Genomic DNA, 17,873 nt, shown 5'->3' on the forward strand with positions numbered 1-17,873 from the left:
CATGGCCCCTTCTGCCTTTAAAAATATTAGGTCCCCTCTTCCTTCCCCTACCCCAATATTAGGGGGCTGTCTTCTCTCCTCCTAATGTTGCAAAGGTTCCCCCCTCCCCCAGTAGAGGGTCCCCTCTATTCTCCCTCTCCCCCGCTGTTAGGGTGAATTAGGGTGACCAGACAGCAAGTGTGAAAAATCGGGACGGGGTGTGTGTGTGTGTGTGTGTGGGGGGGGGGGGGGTAATAGGAGCCCATATAAGAAAAAGACCCCCAAATCGGGACTGTCCCTATAAAATTGGGACATCTGGTCACCCTAGGGTGAATCCCCCTGCCCATAAATAAGGGATCAGCCTCTCTACTACTGTCCAGGAGTCCCCCAGGATTAGGGGGGTCCCCTCTTTCCCCACTGCAGTGCGTGAGTGGGACCGGCTCCCTCAAGCCAGCAGCCCAGTAGGCTCCCGAGGCAGGGTGGGGTTGCCAGAGGCCTGCCAGGGCCCGGGGGCCGGCAGGGAGGGGACTGAACCCTGCCCCCTGCCCTCTGACCGCCGAGCAGGCAGCCGCCGCAGCGGAAAGGCGGAAGCGGCAGCAGGCCGAGCGCGCCGCAGACTGTGCGGGCGGAGGGCGGGCAGCGTCAGTGCGGGGCGCGAGTGCGCCGCGAGTCGCCGGGCTCGCTCGTCAGCCGCCGGGGAGCCCAGCCTGGCACCGCCGCGCTCCAGGAGCTGCCCCCGCCCCCTCCGCCGCTGCAGCGCTGGGGACTGAGGCGCCGAGGCTGTAAGGGGCCAGGGGGAGGCCGGCGAGAGCGAGAGCGGGGGCGGGAGGGGCGGAGTGAGCGGAGCCCAGGGCTCCCCAGAGCCGGGGAGGGCCCCAGGGCTTCCCACATCCGAGGGGAGGGGGACTGAGTGTGTGACCCCCCCAGTACCAAGTGGGGCATGGTGGTGGAGCGCTGCTGAAGGGGACCCCGCACTCCTCACGCAGGGATGATCTCTAAGGGAGGGTACGTTGGGGCTCCTGCGAGGATATGGTTTAAGGGGGGACCAGGGTGTCTTTAGCACTAGGGGGAGTTTGTGGGTGAGAAGAGCTGCAGGCTAGAGTTGGTTCCAGACCTGGAAACCCCATCTCACCCTCTGCCCCCTTCCCTTTGCAAAGGAGGGACCTGCCATGCCACAGTAGACTGCCTTGCAGGGAATGGGGAATTTTGTTAAAAGTTCAGGATTATCCTGAAAGGCTCTGGGAGTTTGTTTTGTTATTGGGTGTTTTTTTTTTAATGGTGTGAGGGGAGAAACTGAGTAAAGAAAAGTTGGTTAATTGCTGTGGAAGAAAAACATCACAATAGAGAATTTTGTTTTAAAAATTAGTTATAGAGCTAAAGATGTTACTTCTCTGGAGGGAAAATCTAAGCAATGGTTAGTGTGTGTGTTTCTCTCTCCTTCAAAAAAAAAAAAAAACCTCCCAAAAACAAAACAAACAAAGTATTCAGAGAAAAAACACTGAGACTTTCACAGATATTCCTATTTTAAGTGCACTTATACAGTAACTAGAAGATTCACAGACTTAATTTTGTTACTACTACTACTGAACCCTTCAAGGATGATGTTGGCAGAGCAAGCCCAGAAGTGGTTCCCAACCCACGTGCAGGTTACAGTTCTTCAAGCCAAAGATCTGAAGCCAAAAGGTAAAAATGGCACCAACGATACCTACACTATTATACAACTGGGCAAGGAAAAATACTCCACCTCGGTAGCTGAGAAGACCCTGGAGCCAATCTGGAAAGAAGAGGCCTCATTTGAGCTCCCTGGATTATTGATGCAGGGGAATCCAGAGAAATACATCCTCTACCTGATTGTCATGCACAGGTCGCTGGTGGGGCTGGATAAGTTTTTGGGACAGGTGGCAATAAATCTAAATGATATATTTGAGGACAAGCAACGAAGAAAAACAGAGTAAGTCATGTTTTGTTTAATAGTTATTGGGTTCTTTGATGTATGTGCTTCCTGATCAGAAGCCTTATAGCTAAAGTAAAATTAATAGGTAGATTATATTTTGTTCCCTGATGTATCATAAGCCTCTGTCCTACAATGAGCTGTTCATTGGTGTATCCTCATTGAAGTGACCACATGGGCCCGCCCACCTGGACAGAGTGGGACCATATATTTAAAAATTGTAGACAATTTTATTATCTATTAATATTTAACATCTTCTTACATTCTGTTTTTATTTTTTGTTCATACTACTCAGTTGCACAACCATTATTTCAACTTGTGGCACACAGTTTGGACTATATTTCTGACTGAGGAAGTCCTTAACCTCAAGCATATGTCTAGCATCAACCTGTCTAATGTAGTGTTCAGTCTTCATATTCTGCAAAACTAAGTGACTCTAAATTTTCCACATTTATTATCTAGTGTTGAATGAACTTTGACTAAATTAAGGTTTACCCTGCTGTACTGTACTTTTCTGTTTCTGATTCTGATTAGTGTTTTAGGCATTGATCCTGCAAACTGTTCTGCACTGCAGGCCCATGCAGAGAAGCTTGTAGGGTAGGGTTCGGGCCTTGGCAACAAGCTGGAGTTGTTCTATTCATGTTAGTCCAGTTCCTAGAAGTTTCTTTTATTGCAGTAGCCTTCAGCAGCACGCAAATAAAATTGTAATTAACCAACACATTCTGCAACTAGAACTCAAAGGAAATAATGTAAAAGTTAGGTTTATAAATATTTTGGACAGCAAATATACTATATGTTTAAAGACTGAGTATTCTAAGGCCTGGTAAATACTCCCATTTTTGTACCAATCTAACTTTTTTGATTAGGGTGTTAGGTGGGTTTTTGTTTGTGTGTTTTTAACTGAAGTACTAAATTGGTACAACCCCTAGTGTGGACCCAATTATATTGGTACAGTGTGGCTTATTTTTCTGAATATATGGGAATAAGTTGTAGTGATGTAAGTACCTTTGTACTGGTATGACTATATCCACGCTAGAGGTCATATAATTTTAACTGTACCAGTACAAAAACTGTGTGGACAAGCCATAAGTTAGGTGTGTAAAATTGCACTTGCTATTTCTGCCTTAACCATCTAAAGCCCCAGTTATGTAATTAACTCTGCATGTGTGTAGATACCTGCCCAGACTGTCCGTTGCAGGATCATGGCATAGGTTAGATTTTAAACGTATTGTCTTTTTAAAGGCAGGCCAAAAGAATTGCAACTGTTCCACTGCAATAGGTGCTAACTCTTATAACCTTAATGGTGTGCTAATTTCTATTTCAATTTGATTCAAACATGTTTCACTGTTTCTTCAAAATTAGTTCTTAAGTGTTGTTAAATGTTCTATAATTGGAAGTGATGATTAAACCCTGTGCTGCAAACAGTTAGTCACATGCGTACCTTTAAGGATGTGATTAGTCCCATTGAAAACAAAAAGATTAAATGAAAGACAAAGTAAAACAAGACAACGGTAAATACAAAAACTTGAATTAAGTAAATCAAAGTGGATATACATGTTCATAAAGTGGAAAAGGTAAAATGAGATGCATATAAAGAAATCAGGAATTATTGTGAAAAATCACTCCTTCCATTTAGGGCAATGCAGTTTTTTTGCAGAATAGAATTACAGCACTTTCACATCTCTTTTTTATAATCTAACTGAAAGTAATGGTTGAACTATAGTATTGCAAAATTATTCCCGGAAAATGCAATCGACTTGATTTCCGGGATTGTATGCACTGAAGTAATAAGATCCTTGTGATAACTGAATGAACATTCGAAATACTTTTTGTGTGTGTGTATTTATGGGTAACACAAGTTTACATATGTTCTGTATCTTTGTAGCTCTTATTTTCAAGTGTGAGAAGAAGCCCATATCCTGCATAATGTAACATGTGAGAGAATGGTGCACTGTTGCAGAGCCCTTTTGAAGCCAGTGGGGCTCCACAAAACTGAAGCTGTGCCCTGCAAACTACACTTTTCAGGATTGGGGCCTAAGGGTAAATTTTCAAAAGCAACTATAAACTATTTTCAAAAGTGACTTAGGGTCAGATTTTTAAAGATATTTACATGGCTAAAGATGCAGACTTACACCTGCTGAGACGGTCAAAAGTGCCTACTAGGCACGTTTCTTCATTTTTAGGTGCCTGCATACCTTGAACCATCTGACCCTAAGACTTTTGAAAATTGGAGTTAGGATCCTAATGCACTCAGGTGGTTTTGCAAATTTTACTGTGTCTACATAAGTATCTGCATGCATACATGTCAGCATTATTTCCTATTACTGTTAACTGGAGATCTAGGAATGTGTGTTGAGAGGAGAACTAACCTTCAGGTATATGTACACCAATGCAGGCTCTCTAACAAAGTGAAATAATCTTGAGCATTCTTTTTAATTCTGGCTTTTTTATTATTATTAATAAAGACTTTTTTGGGGGTATAACATTCTATTAACCTCAAATTGGCAGTTAGAATAAATAGTGTTCTCAGGTATGAGCATTAACTGGTTGAGCCAGTGAAAGTTGAGGATGCTTAATGCATCTCAGGGTCAGGCCTGTTGTTCTTGACCGCAAAGAATTCTGATGCCTCAATGCTATTTTGATTGTTTCAAAAGCACTAATTGAGTTTATTAAACTCTGATTATGCTTTCAGGTATATTGAAGAGGCTTGTGGCATTATTACATCGAGAGTGATTTTTTTATGTTGATGTAGTGTTAACATTTCTTGCTTTGTTTGGGGATAAATGAGATCCAGTTATTTGATTGTGTCTTCACTGGTAATATTTCTACCTTTTTAATATATTTAATAGCTTCCTCTTTCCAACGCAGCTGTGCATATGGCGTTGTAAGAGACAGACTCAAGAGTCACTAGAGTATTACAAAAAAGATATTTAATATTCTGCACAATGCTGAACCTTGTCAGCAATTCCCCAGTGCTTTATAGAAATAGGTATGAGAAGTGAAGGCAACCAGCTGATTTTTGAATTCATAGGACTACTGCAGGGTGTATGACATACAGTTTTGTTTGTAAGTATATTTACAAGTTCATTGCAGCTTCAAGAACCCATGACAGGAAAAAATAGTCTCTTTCATTTAGATTTTTTCTTTGCTACTTATACCTTAGAAAAAATGTGATTTTAAAAAATATTCTGAGCAATAAAGTTTTCAAGTAGCTGGGGCTGGGTAGCAGGTTGGAACTGGGGCTGTCCAGCACCCAATTTCCACGCCGCTTCCTGTCTAGCAGCTCAGGTCTCTTGGGAGCACCAGTGTCCCCACTATGGTCCGGCCCAGCAGCACTGGCCAGGCTCCTGGGCCTGGCCTGCCTTCTCCTGGGCAGAAGGACCTGCCCCCGACCATGGGGATTGGAGCGGCCGGGACCCGGCGCCCCACTGGAATGCAACACGCTTTGCTGCTGCCGTGTGCCGTCGCTCACAAGCCCCTGGGAGCAGCACATGCTGTGATGCCCCTTCCTCCCAGCCCCCACCCCACACTGCCCCTTATCCTCAAGAACCCTCCCCACGCTACCCTTTACCCCCAGTCCCCACCCTCGTGCTGCCTCTTGCCTGCAAGACCCCTCCCCCCCACTCCCTTTCCCCCACCCCTTGTTGCTAGCCCTTGAGACAGCTTACGGATGCGGGTGCAGATACAGGTAAAAGATGGCTAGTGGATCACGGGTCAGATCACGGGTTGATCCTGGCAGATGCGGATCCACATTTTTGTATCTGTGCAGGGCTCTAATTATGCCTATATTTCCATTATATAAACCAAGTTTTTAATTGCAGCTTTTTTGTCTGTTACTGCAAAGTAAATGCATCCCTGTTGCCACTGCAGTCTGTATTAAATATCTCTGTGTGTGTGTGTTAAAGCATGTGTACATATTTGTACATACATCTACTTATCTATTGGTCATGTCTGCCCAGAGGCTTCTGGCCTCCTGACAAGCATAACATGATAAAATAAAAGACAATATAAATTCCTGAACCAGCATGAAAACAATAATCTCCAATAACTGACTCTTTTAGATAATTTGCTACAACATTTTTATAGTAGTTGTTTAAATTTCTGTGTTTAACTCTTATTGTCATGTGCTGTAAATTCATAGTGCTATACAAGAATGGTTTTCCATTAACTTTTACTTCTGGTGTTACTCATCTCATTTGCATCCTCTTCATTCTTGTTGTCTTCTAACCATTTATTATCATTTACTTTATTACTTTTCCTAGTGAAGTGATCTATTACACATCCGGCTATGCTTTGAGCTGCAACACTCGTCTGAAGTGTTTCAACTTGAGCTTTTCTTCGTTACGCTTTTTCTTACATGTTGAAATTTGTTGCAGAGGATTTTTTTATCTCCATTTTGTGACCTAACCTCGAAAAATTCTTTGTAGGTAATGTTGACAAAAGTGAAAAATATGTGGTTTTTCTCTTGGCTATTTATTTAATACACTAAAAGGACCGTATCCTAGGCTCCAGAGACCTTTGCCATCAATTAAAATAGTAATGTAAGATAGTCACCAGCATGTTCTGCTCATCCCAACCTCCTTTCCCCCCCGAAAATACCAAAGCTTAAATCAATCCAATCAATACATCCCCTCATCACAAACACATGTCCTTTATTGTGCCCATGTGCTGGTGTATCCTCAAAAGCCTGTTTAAAAGATTTTGCTGCATGCCCTGAATGTCTTATTGACAGATTCAGGCTATTTTAAACCAATGATTCTCCAAAAGATATGGCTAGTTGTGGTTACTGTCTTGCTGACATTGTCCTTTCTTTTTCACTGAGGGGGCTGCACCTTGAGCACCTCTGACTGTAGCTGTGGAAGTATGCCATGGGAGGGAAGAATCTCTTGAATTAGGTATCTTTCAAAACAACATCTTACATTCCATCCAGAAACGGACTACCAGTGCAGATCACAGTGCACTGGTGTCACCAGCTTAATATACTATGATAGCAAGGAACCCAGAGCTTTTTGTGGATTGGTGCTTTTTCTATATTTTTATAAAATGACTCAATGACAAGTAGTAAGTCAAGGATTCTGTGCTAGCCTCGGTGGTTCAAGTTGATTTTAGTTGTAACACGTAGTTTATCAATATTTAGGTTACAAAGCATAGTTGGTGGTAGCAAGGTCCGCCTCTGAAAGAAATAGTCATAATATTCTGGTCAGATAAAGATGAAAAGCTGCTTTCCCAGATTGCTGTGTGATCATTTCACAATAATACCCCCTGAATGAAAACTTCAATAACAAATGGGAGCATGCACTCTGAATGAGGGAAGCAGATGTAATTCCGGCCATATCTATAGGTTGTCTAACCTTTGATTCATCACTTGTCACACACTCATCTGGATTGAACTTCATTCAGGCTTCAATTTCAGTAACACATTAGAAGTTTGTCTACACACAAATTGAATCTGAAATAACTAACTTTATTTAAATTCATACCTTTAGTTACTTTGGTTCCAGAATAAGAGTGTCTGTGCATAGTCTTCGCTGAAATAAGTAATGGTGTGAGTTAAAGCCAATTTAGTTATTTCAATTCCAGTTGGTGTATAGACAAGCCCATAGTAAGATATCCTCGTACACCTACTTCCATTCATTTTGTGATGACATGATATTGCTGTTGTATACTTTTTTTTTTTTTAAACTCTGTATCACATCTTAAATTAGTTTCCAGAAAATAATGCTTGCTTTCCAGTCCTGGTTTATATCTTTCTCAATGATATCTTAGATCTTATTTTAATAAATAATGAATCAATTCCCCCCATCATTTCCCTTCCTATCCAGTACAATCTATACTCCTGTTTCCTTCCTTAATTTTACCATTTATCAACTTTTGATTTGATGCAATGTATATTGTTGATACAGTGTCTGATCATCTTACCAGGAAAACAGCCTTATACATTTTTTCTCGTTAAATTTAGTGCTAGTGAAAAATGTTGAATTTACACCTGTGAACACTGAAGTCCTCTTTCTACCCACAGATCAGATAGTTCTGGATTATCACACTAGTCAGGTTGTGTGAAGAAACGTTCAGTGTACCTAAACCCTAATCTTGAAGGGACTAATCTAAATGGAAAAATTAGTTATTCCCAATGCTGATTCAGTCCTTGGAATACTTTAAATCCTTGATGATCATTTTCCCCATGAGCACTGAAGATTTCAAATTTGGTTTTCTTGCAAGGAAATGTGGTTATCCCAATTTTCAGGCTATGGTCTCGTTCTCTCAAGTAAATTAAAATGAAATACTGTTGCAGCTGTAATTATCTAAGACATTGTTTCTATTCTGCTTGTTCTCTCTTGGAGTATTATCATAGGGAGTGTTATTTTTACTCCCTTGATTTTAGCATGTCTGACTCATTGGGTGTTATGTTTTATTTCGCCTTCACTTTAATATAAATTAAAATGTTCCTTCTAGCACCTGTCTAAGATGAAGTTAGAATTGAGACAGTAAACATTTATTTCAGATATAAGCAAAAATGCTAATACCTGATGGATAATGCCTGTGTAGCTTTATCCTCATGCACAAGATTTGGAAACACTGTGATTTGTAAGCAAGGGACTGATGGACTGGAAACACTTGGGCTAGTCACTTGTATCTACATTAAGTCCAAAAATGGGTTTTGCTCTGGGACGGGTGTGTATGTGTGTATGCATGGGTTTGCTTTAATTGTGTTCACTGAAGAAAACCCACTTTTTACCTCTCCAGTATTACAAGACAGTGAGGATTACCACCAGGAGCAATTTATCTTGAAAGGCAGGTGGCCTAGTGGTTAAAAGATTTGTTAAACATTCATGTGCTCTGGATTTTGATGGTATTTATAAGTAATTTTAGAGGCAACTACTGGTGCAGGGCACTTTCCTTTTTCCTCTTTGGTAAGTGGTCTAGCTGAGCCCTTTTTTCTTTTTCTTCTTTTTAATCACTAGGCCACTGTGTGTGGAATCAAAGCACTGGAACCATGGGAATAGTGGGAACAGTCTCGGGGTGCTCGGTATTTTTGAAAATCAACCAACTAATTTCTAAATCTAAATCCTGATTTAGGTAACTGACTTCATATTCCTATTTTTAAAATCTTTGCCTAAATTTTAAATTAACTGAAAACAGTTGATACTTCATTGGCAGAGAGGGAAAAGAGGAAGAACTTTGGAAAGTTGAAGTACTTGTGGCACACTAGAGACTAACAAATTTATTTGAGCATAAGCTTTCGTGGGCTACAGCCCACTTCATCGGCTGCATAAAATGGAACATATAGCAAGGAGATATATACACATACAGAGAACCTGGGTGCCACAAGTACTCCTGTTCTTTTTGCGGATACAGACTAACACGGCTGCTACTCTGAAACCTTTGGAAAGTTGTGGACTCAGTGGGGAAATCATTCCATTGCTTCTCACATTTGGCAGTGGCAAGAAACAGAGGTGGAGGCCAGCTTTCATTCTGAGCCACAAGTTGAATATGCTCGTCAGCAGGGTCTCAAATTGCAGTGGGGGAGGTCTAGGTTGGATATTAGGAAACACTATTTCACTAGGAGGGTGGTGAAGCACTGGAATGGGTTACCTAGGTGGTGGAATCTCCATTCTTAGATGTTTTTAAGGTCAGGCTTGACAAAACCCTTGCTGGGATGATTTAGTTGGTGTTAGCCCTGCTTTGAGGAGGGGGTTGGGCTAGATGACCTCCTAAGGTCTCTTCCAACCCTAATCTTCTATGGCTGGGTCTACACTACCCGCCTGAATCGGCGGGTAGAAATCGACCTCTCGGGGATCGATTTATCGCGTCCCTTTGGGACGCGACAATCAATCCCCGAATCGACGCTCTTACTCCACCAGCGGAGGTGGGAGTAAGCGCCGTCGACGGGAAGCCGCAGAGGTCGATTTTGCCGCCGTCCTCACAGCGGGGTAAGTCGGCTGCGATACGTCGAATTCAGCTACGCTATTCACGTAGCTGAATTTGCGTATCTTAAATCGACCCCCCCCCGTAGTGTAGATGTAGCCTATGTTTCTATGGCCCAATCCATCTCCCACTGAAATGAATAGAAACTCTCCCATTGTCTTCACAGGGAGTTGTATGAGACTATATATGAGTAACAGACTTTATGGTTTGTAACAGAATATACATAGATTTTTGCCCCCACTCATATTATTATTTGGATAATGAGCAGAATGTTTTAAGCAATTCTCCTTTAACAGTTGGTGGAAGAGAGAGAGAGAGAGGACAGAGGAATCAGTGACAGTAAAACGGCCTACTGCCATGACTGGAAGAGAGACTAAGTATTGGTCACAAAAGATTTACTGGAAGCAGGGTGTACAGCGTGTGAGGTGAGCAGTAAGTTGGAGAAACCAACAGAATCAGAAGAAAATGAGGAGAGAGAAAAAACAGCTTGAGAAATCCAGGAAAACAGAACTGGGCTTGTAGCTCTTGCTACATTGAGTGAACGTTTTGAATTGCTGTCTCACTTGACTTTTTGTATATGTGAAAATTTGGCCTTAATTATTATGTACTAGTATATACACTATAATAGAAACAGAGTGTATTTTCCTCCTCACCTTTCCAGTCTACTACTGCCCAGGTAAAGGAGTCTGTGCTCCTGGTATTGTGGTGTTTATTTATGTAGCATGAAGAGGGTCATTAAGAAGATTGCCAGAATAGTGGACGTTGGTTCCTTATTAATTACAGGATTTTTAAGTAATTTCTTTAGTGGTTAGTAAATAACCATGCTTGTTCAGACTGGATTGTTGGTTATCTTGGGCTGCTAGGTAATAAGATTTTTCCTAGTTTGTCTTGAACCTTTCTGTCTCCTAGTCTTTGTTTTGAGAAGACTGATGTGGTGTAGAAGAGCAATACAAATAATAAAAACCACCTACAAAATCAAGATAACCAAAAACTTGTGGGGGAGGAGCGAAAGTTCATGATCAGGATTCTCAGAAATATATGAGAAAAGGAAACATGGGAGGCAGAGTTGGAAAGGGAAGAAGAGTAAGGAAATAAAATAAGAGGATATAAGCATAGGCATCATCTTCAGAACCTTTGAAGGTGAGGGCAAGAAGTTTGAATCTGAAGCAGAAGGCAATAGGACTTCCCTTGAAGTTGAGCCTTGGTATGAGGTTTGTTTAAATAAGAATAGATGCAATACTTGGTTATTAAATAAAAGTCCCTGTTCATGCATGTTACTGGCTATTTTCCTAGTGTATGCAGACTTTCTAAGGAAAAAGCTCATGGCATCCTGTCAACTGCAACATTTATTGTGGTTAAAAGTACTGTAAGCAAAACCAAAATAGCAAGTTTTATAACCTTTTATAATACACTGCAATATAAAAATTGGCAATAGTATAATGGAATTTAATAATTCAGGCCCAATATGCTGCTATCTGAAAACACAACTTTATTTTCCAAATCCTTTTCCTATTATGTACATTGTTTCTCTATTTGCTGCACACAACCTTGTATTTTAAAAACAGATTCTAATAAGAAATATTCACTGTTTCAGAACTGATTGTTCAAGATGAACTGTTCACAAGATTTATTATTGTTTTATTCTTATCAGTATTAGAAAAAATTATATTTGACTCTGAATAAAAAATCAGAAATTGAGTCTCTTTCTCTCAATCTCATATGAGCTGAAGCATATGGAAATTTCATTATAACTAAAATGTCAGATACAGTCTCCAAAGTTACCAAAATAACCTTGTATTTTCGCCATAAAAATCAAATGTGTGTTTTTTTACCAAGATCAAGAAAGGTCTGATCCTATAGTTATCATGCTAGCAAAACTCCACTGAAGTCACTGAGAACTTGGCATGAGTAAATAGTTCAGGATCAGGCTCCATTGGCCTAGTCCTGCACCAGTGAATCAATGGGAACCTTGCTGTTGACTTCAGTGAGTGCAGGATTAAGCACTACATGTCCTTTTGTTCTTTTCCAAGGGACTTTTTTGTTTGTTTGTTTTTTCATTTTTGCAACTGAACTATTTTTTTGGTGTGACGTTCTTTAAAGTCTTTGAATGCAAGTTGTGTATGCTCCGAAGGCAACATACAAGTTGTAAACGTTTTGTAATGAAACTCCTTCAGGCTTTTATGAATGTCAAAATAGTTTGCTGTATGTGTGCCAATAACAGGTGATACCGATTGTGACACACATTAGTTAACTTGTGATAATGATTTCAGTAGTTGGTTTACATTAAACAGTAAAAGACTATCCATACACAGATACACTAACATTTCTGTTTTTAAACCTTAAATGTGTGTTTTGACATTGTTACAAAACAAGTTAATAAACATCAGATGTCAGTTTAAAATTATAGTAATGTTCTGATCCCTAAATGAAAACATATGCAAATTCAGGAATATCCTTGCAAGAATACTGTCAAAGATACAATATTCCTGTCTGAGATTTATTGGGGGGATAAATGCTTAATCACTGCTGAGATTGGCCTTCTTAAAATTGGAAAAACTGACTTAAAGTTTGTATTATTTTTTGTTTCCTGGTCTTTGTTGCCAGAATTTACTTCTCCCCTTTAAGAGTGCTCCGACAACAACCAGACCCACAATCCCACATGAAATTTTGGCCTGTCCAGTAAATGGTGTAGAAGGGGGAGCTTTCACTGCTTCCGCTTTTGCTTGTCTGAGAAACTGGATCTGCTTTTATTAATAATGTACAATTTAAGTCCAGTGATAGAACATAAGGGTTGTGTATGTGTATGGATTTTTTTCGTTTTTGTGTTTAAATACAGATGGGGGGGAGGGATAGCTCAGTGGTTTGAGCATTGGCCTGCTAAACCCAGGGTTGTGAGTTCAATCCTTGAGGGGGCCACTTGGGGATCTGGGGCAAAATCAGTACTTGGTCCTGCTAGTGAAGGCAGGGGGCTGGACTCGATGACCTTTCAAGGTCCTTTCCAGTTCTAGGAGATGGGATATTTCCATTAATAATAATAATTGTTGTTATTATTACAGTAGAACATACGGAGTCTGAGCAAGCTTTCTTTTGAAGGTGACCTTTCAAAGGGCATCGGGGAGTTGTTGTTTTTTTCACTTCTTTTGCTACTTTATCATGTACAAAGGACAGATATATGTGTGTGTATGTATTTTCTGTTGTTTACATTAGAATTTAGGTTTTGTCTACCTTCTTTTTCCAGTAAAGTGTCGGATGAACTAGTTAGGTTTGTGGCATTACTGATACTAAAGAGGGTGAAGTCGGGTTAACTGAAAAGAGAAATATTTTTCTTCACTGTTAACACTTGTTTGCTTTTTGTTTAACATATATGCAAATTAAATGCCTAACAATTAAAAGGAAGAGTAAGGAAGAGTATCTTTATTAGAGATGTAATTCCCCTACCCCTTTATTGAAGGGATGAAAAAATTCTCAATCCTCTTATCTGGGCCTTTAAATGTATACTTAGTAAAAATAGGGAAGACGACTTGATATTAGTAAGGTATAAAACTTTTGGACCTTTATACATCATGAAGAAGCAAAAAAAAAAAAAAAGTCCCTTCTTCTCCCTTTCATTTTTTCCTTGGCAGGTCACCTTTTGAAGGACATTCTCAACTCAAAATTCATATTTCTGGATCTGAAACCTTTTTATTTACTTAAGCCATCACTTGTTTAAAGAAAACAAACAAAAAACCTGAAAGGGGATTGAACTATTTTTCTCTTCCTTTTCAGTCTATTTACTTAGAGTATTTGATAGTACTATGTGCATAATCAGTTTCTTATCTGTGTTGATAGTGTCACTTCCTACCCTCCTGTTTTAACTTCGTTACATCATGCTAATCTACTGCTGTGGGAATACGTATGCATGTGTTTTTTCTAGATAGTTCACGAGCTGTGGAGCTGCTGACATGTCACTGTTTAGCGGGATGTTGCTGCTGACTAACTCAGGGCTTGTCTACACTGGCGCTTTACAGCGCTGCAACTTTCTCACTCAGCGGTGTGCAAAAAACACACCCCTGAGCGCTACAAGTTTCAGCGCTGTAACGTGCCAGTATAGACAGTGCACCAGTGCTGGGAGCCATGCCCCTCGTGGAGGTGGGTTTTTAGAATGCTGGGAGAGCTTTCTTCCAGTGCTGTGCCGCCACTACACAAGCCACGTTAAAGTGGTGTCGTGGCAGTGCTTGAACATTGCAAGTGTAGACAAGCCCTCTTTTTTTTTTTTTTTTTAATGTGTCTATATATTTATTTATATATATAAATTGTATTGGTCTTGCAGGAACCAAGGTGTAACATCACCTACCAGCGCCAAGTAAATGAGCAGCTGAGTGGGTGTCTGGGTGTCCGCTTCCTTGGACCCTTTCAGTGAGCTATGGAGACAGCCTATTTCCCTCATTCAATCCTCACTCTCTTCTCTGGTGCTAGAGAATGAAAATTTCCCACGCTCCCTTGATTCCTTTCACATGGCTGTACGAGCAGCAGGAGCTGGAGGAAACCTCAAATCCTCTTAGGGCAAGGAGAAATGGAAGAAGAGATGTAGCAATGTTTTCAGCCTGTGCCTATCCCCGCTCTTTCAGGATTGGGGACTCTGTGTGTGTCTCAGAGGCCCCCCAAAATCCTGCTCAGAACATGGGAAGTAATGGTGGAGGAAATGTGGGAGGAGATAATGACCCTCACTGAGTCCTGTGTACAGGTGGAGTAGGTAGAGGAAGTAGAGGGAGTCTTCGCTCCACAGATGCCTCCTTGGGATTAGGGAGCAAAACGGAGTAGGAATAGAGCATGCTTGGGGTCAGGTGGGCCCTTAATCCCTTTGACCAGGGAGCATCACTGGGCTGGTTTTAGGGGAAAGGGGAAATGATGGGGATCTCACTCCTCTGCTCCTCCATATAGGAGTAGGGAGTCAATATGGTTCCAAAACCAAACAGGAAGGGGTAGAGTATGCTGATGTTAGTGCTACAGTGACCAGCAAAGAGGAGGAGCAAGCCCTTCATTGTGGGGGCATACCTAAGTGGGGCCTGATTACTCTATTTGTGCTCTTGCAACTACTGTTAAAGGCATTTAGAGATGAGCTTGCATAACTGATGGGATGTTTGGCCCTGAATTACCCAAAGGTCCCAAAAGCAGTCTGTGAGCGCTTCTCTGCTAGTGCCACTCATGTAAACCTCAGCAGGGGAGGAAAAAAATATTTACTGGCATATAAACTTAAGCAAAACCAAAATGAATTTTGGGTGAAACACTTGGCAAACAATACACATTTATGTAGTATGTTGTTTACAAATAAAGGCTATTTTTGAAAAGTTGACAATGTCCTTTTAAATGGCAAAATAAAAAATATTTGGCTGTTTAATTGCTAGATGCCATATTCAGCCTTGTTAAGCAGATGACTTCAGTGGGGTTTAGTACACTTGCCCCAAGCCTGACTTTTCACTAGTCTCACATTCCAAGTACCAAAGTAATTTTTTTTAGAGCTTCCTTTTCAGAAAATTATATTGGAAAAATATAAATTTGATCAATTTATTGCACAGAAAATCTTAAGCAAGAATTCCCTGAATAAAAATCTTCATAGCACTGGTGTTCAGTTTACAATATCAAGATTATTTTAACTTGTAAATAGCATCCAGCTTTATGACTAGTCTTCATAATGAAACATATCTCAACTTGTTTTTTCTCTCTCTCTCTCTCTTCCTTTCTCTTTTAAGATGGTTTAGCCTAGAGTCCAAACAAGGGAAAAGAACGAAAGACAGAGGAGAAATAAAGGTCAATATTCAGTTTATGAGGAATAATATGACAGCAAGCATGTTTGATTTGTCAATGAAGGACAAAACAAAATCCCCCTTTGCTAAACTGAAAGACAAAATGAAGGGTCGAAAGAATGATGGGACGCTTTCGGATACATCCTCTGCAATCATTCTGAGTACTCACATACCTGATGCGAACATGGACATGTCCAGTAATGAAATACAAATAAAATCAAAACCAAAAAAACCTTTCCTTTTGGGACCTCAGCGATTATCTTCAGCTCATTCAATGTCTGATTTAACTGGATCACATGTGTCTTCAGAAAAAATTAAATCCAGCACAATTGGCCATACACACCTTTTCAGAAGTCAGTTAGAATCTTTTACTTCTGTTGATGAAAGTGGTAAGTAAAACATGTTTTTCTTCATCTTAGCCATTGTGATTGTAGTCTCATTGCTATCAGTGTGAAAATATTTAAGAATCTGGTGCGTTTAGTGCATGCTGTAAATTCCAGACAAAGAAGTTTAGAATTTTTTCTCTGTATAGTAGCTTAATTCATAGAAGTCTTGCCTTTTTGTTTAGATCAGTAGGTGATGCCTATTTCCTGTTTAAATGTTGTTGCCAAGAAACAGGGAATAACCAGCTTCTGTGACTGTTTCATTGCCCATTTTTTCCTAAGTTTAAAGCATACAGCAATAACATTACATTTTATGTAGCAATCCAATACAAAAAAGGGTCTAACTGGTCAGAAATGTTTAAGAAAAAAATAAATCTGATCATGTTTTTTAGTGTCCAGAAACTGTCACCAAAGCAGGGCCAGCTCCAGGCACCAGCTTAACAAGCAGGTGCTTGGGGTGGCCAAGGGAGAGGGGCGGCACCTGCGGCAATTCGGGGGCGGCAGGTCCCTCACTCCCTCTAGGAGCGAAGGACCTGCTGCTGAACTGCCGCCGCCGATCGCGGCTTTTTTTTTTTTTTTTGCGCTTGGGGCGGCAGAAATGCTGGAACCGGCCCTGCACCAAAGTAACTCTAATGTAGATGAAGAATTAAAAATGCTTTTAGTTGTGCAAAATTTCTTTTAGAAAATGACAAAAATGTATTGTTCTACAACTTCAAACTAGTCACAACCACCTTGTGTGTACAATTTTCATATCAGCGGTTCTCAAACTTTAGCAACCCGAGGATCCCCATTTTGATTTAAAAATTTTCACAGACCCCCAAGCCGGCTTCTAATTTTCCTCGAGGGTGCTCAACCCCTGCTCAGCCCCAGACCTTGCCCCACCTCTTCCCTGCCTTTGCCCCTCCTCTTCCCTCCCTCGAGCACCCCCTGTCCCCATTCCTCCTCCCTCCCAGTGCCTCTTGCATGCTGCTGATCAGTGGGGCCAGTGGCCTCAGACATGATTCGTGGACCCCCCTGGAGTACCCTCGCGGACTGCAGCATGAAAACCACCGAGATAGAAAAGTGCTTATTGAAGAGCATATGGATTCCTTAAAAATTCCTTGATCACATACTGGGGACCATAACCGCTTTGCTTTAAAAAAAAAAAAAAAAAAAAAATTCTCTTGAAATTAGAACCAATTGCAAAACTTCTAAACCTGAATTTAATAACATGAGCTCTCCCTCTGGTCATAAAGTGTGAGGTAATGTCTCACTGCTTATATACTAACAACAAAATTGTTTGCAGGAAGTCTAAAATCACCACATAGGAGGACATTAAGTGCTGATACTTCTAAAATGAACCAGCTTGACAACACAGCTGATGAAAGTGAATCAGCATCTGAAGCACAAAATGACCCCTTTACAAATGTGAGTGCTTCATTGCCCCAAAAGTTTGCAACGCTGCCAAGACAGAAAAATCCATTTGAAGAAAGTCCTGCATCATGGGACCAAAACATAAGTCTGTTTTCCAAGCCTGTTGAAATAAAAAAAGAAATTAAAAAAGAGAAAAAGGAGAAAGTTAGCCTTTTTGAAAGAGTGACTGGAAAAAAAGATAATAAGAAGTTGGATAAACTTAGCAATGGAGGATCTGACAGTTCCACTGACTTGAAATCACCTAGTGCATTTGGTGAAAGTCATAATCAAAACTCTCCTTATGATTCACGTAATCCGTTTACAACAAACTTCAAGCCCACAAGCATGTTGCCGACATCTAGGTAGGTTTTACTTTATTTGGACCTGATATCTTGAGCATGTTCTATAAATGAAAATGTGTTGTGTTCAAGTATATAATCTTTATGCTTTTATTATATA

The 17,873-nt window shown here is 40.6% G+C and overlaps 1 protein-coding gene across 2 annotated transcripts in view; it reads left to right on the forward strand.

Moving 5' to 3' along the window:
* Positions 1 to 590: 590 nt before the first annotated feature.
* Positions 591 to 17,873, forward strand: part of RAB11FIP2 (RAB11 family interacting protein 2) — a 47,669-nt gene continuing 30,386 nt past the window's right edge. Inside the window, exons 1-4 of one of the 2 annotated variants that reach the window (XM_054034626.1) lie at positions 591 to 761; positions 1,577 to 1,930; positions 15,586 to 16,028; positions 17,308 to 17,776. In XM_054034626.1, coding sequence (XP_053890601.1) covers positions 1,578 to 1,930; positions 15,586 to 16,028; positions 17,308 to 17,776 — 1,265 coding nt within the window. In that variant the 5' untranslated portion in view covers positions 591 to 761; position 1,577. Of the gene's footprint in view, positions 1,931 to 15,585; positions 16,029 to 17,307; positions 17,777 to 17,873 lie in introns of both variants that reach the window. The other variant, XM_054034625.1, reaches the window with a different exon arrangement.

The sequence above is a fragment of the Malaclemys terrapin genome, chromosome 7 (assembly GCF_027887155.1).
Source record: "Malaclemys terrapin pileata isolate rMalTer1 chromosome 7, rMalTer1.hap1, whole genome shotgun sequence".
In the NCBI taxonomy this organism is placed as follows: domain Eukaryota; kingdom Metazoa; phylum Chordata; order Testudines; family Emydidae; genus Malaclemys; species Malaclemys terrapin.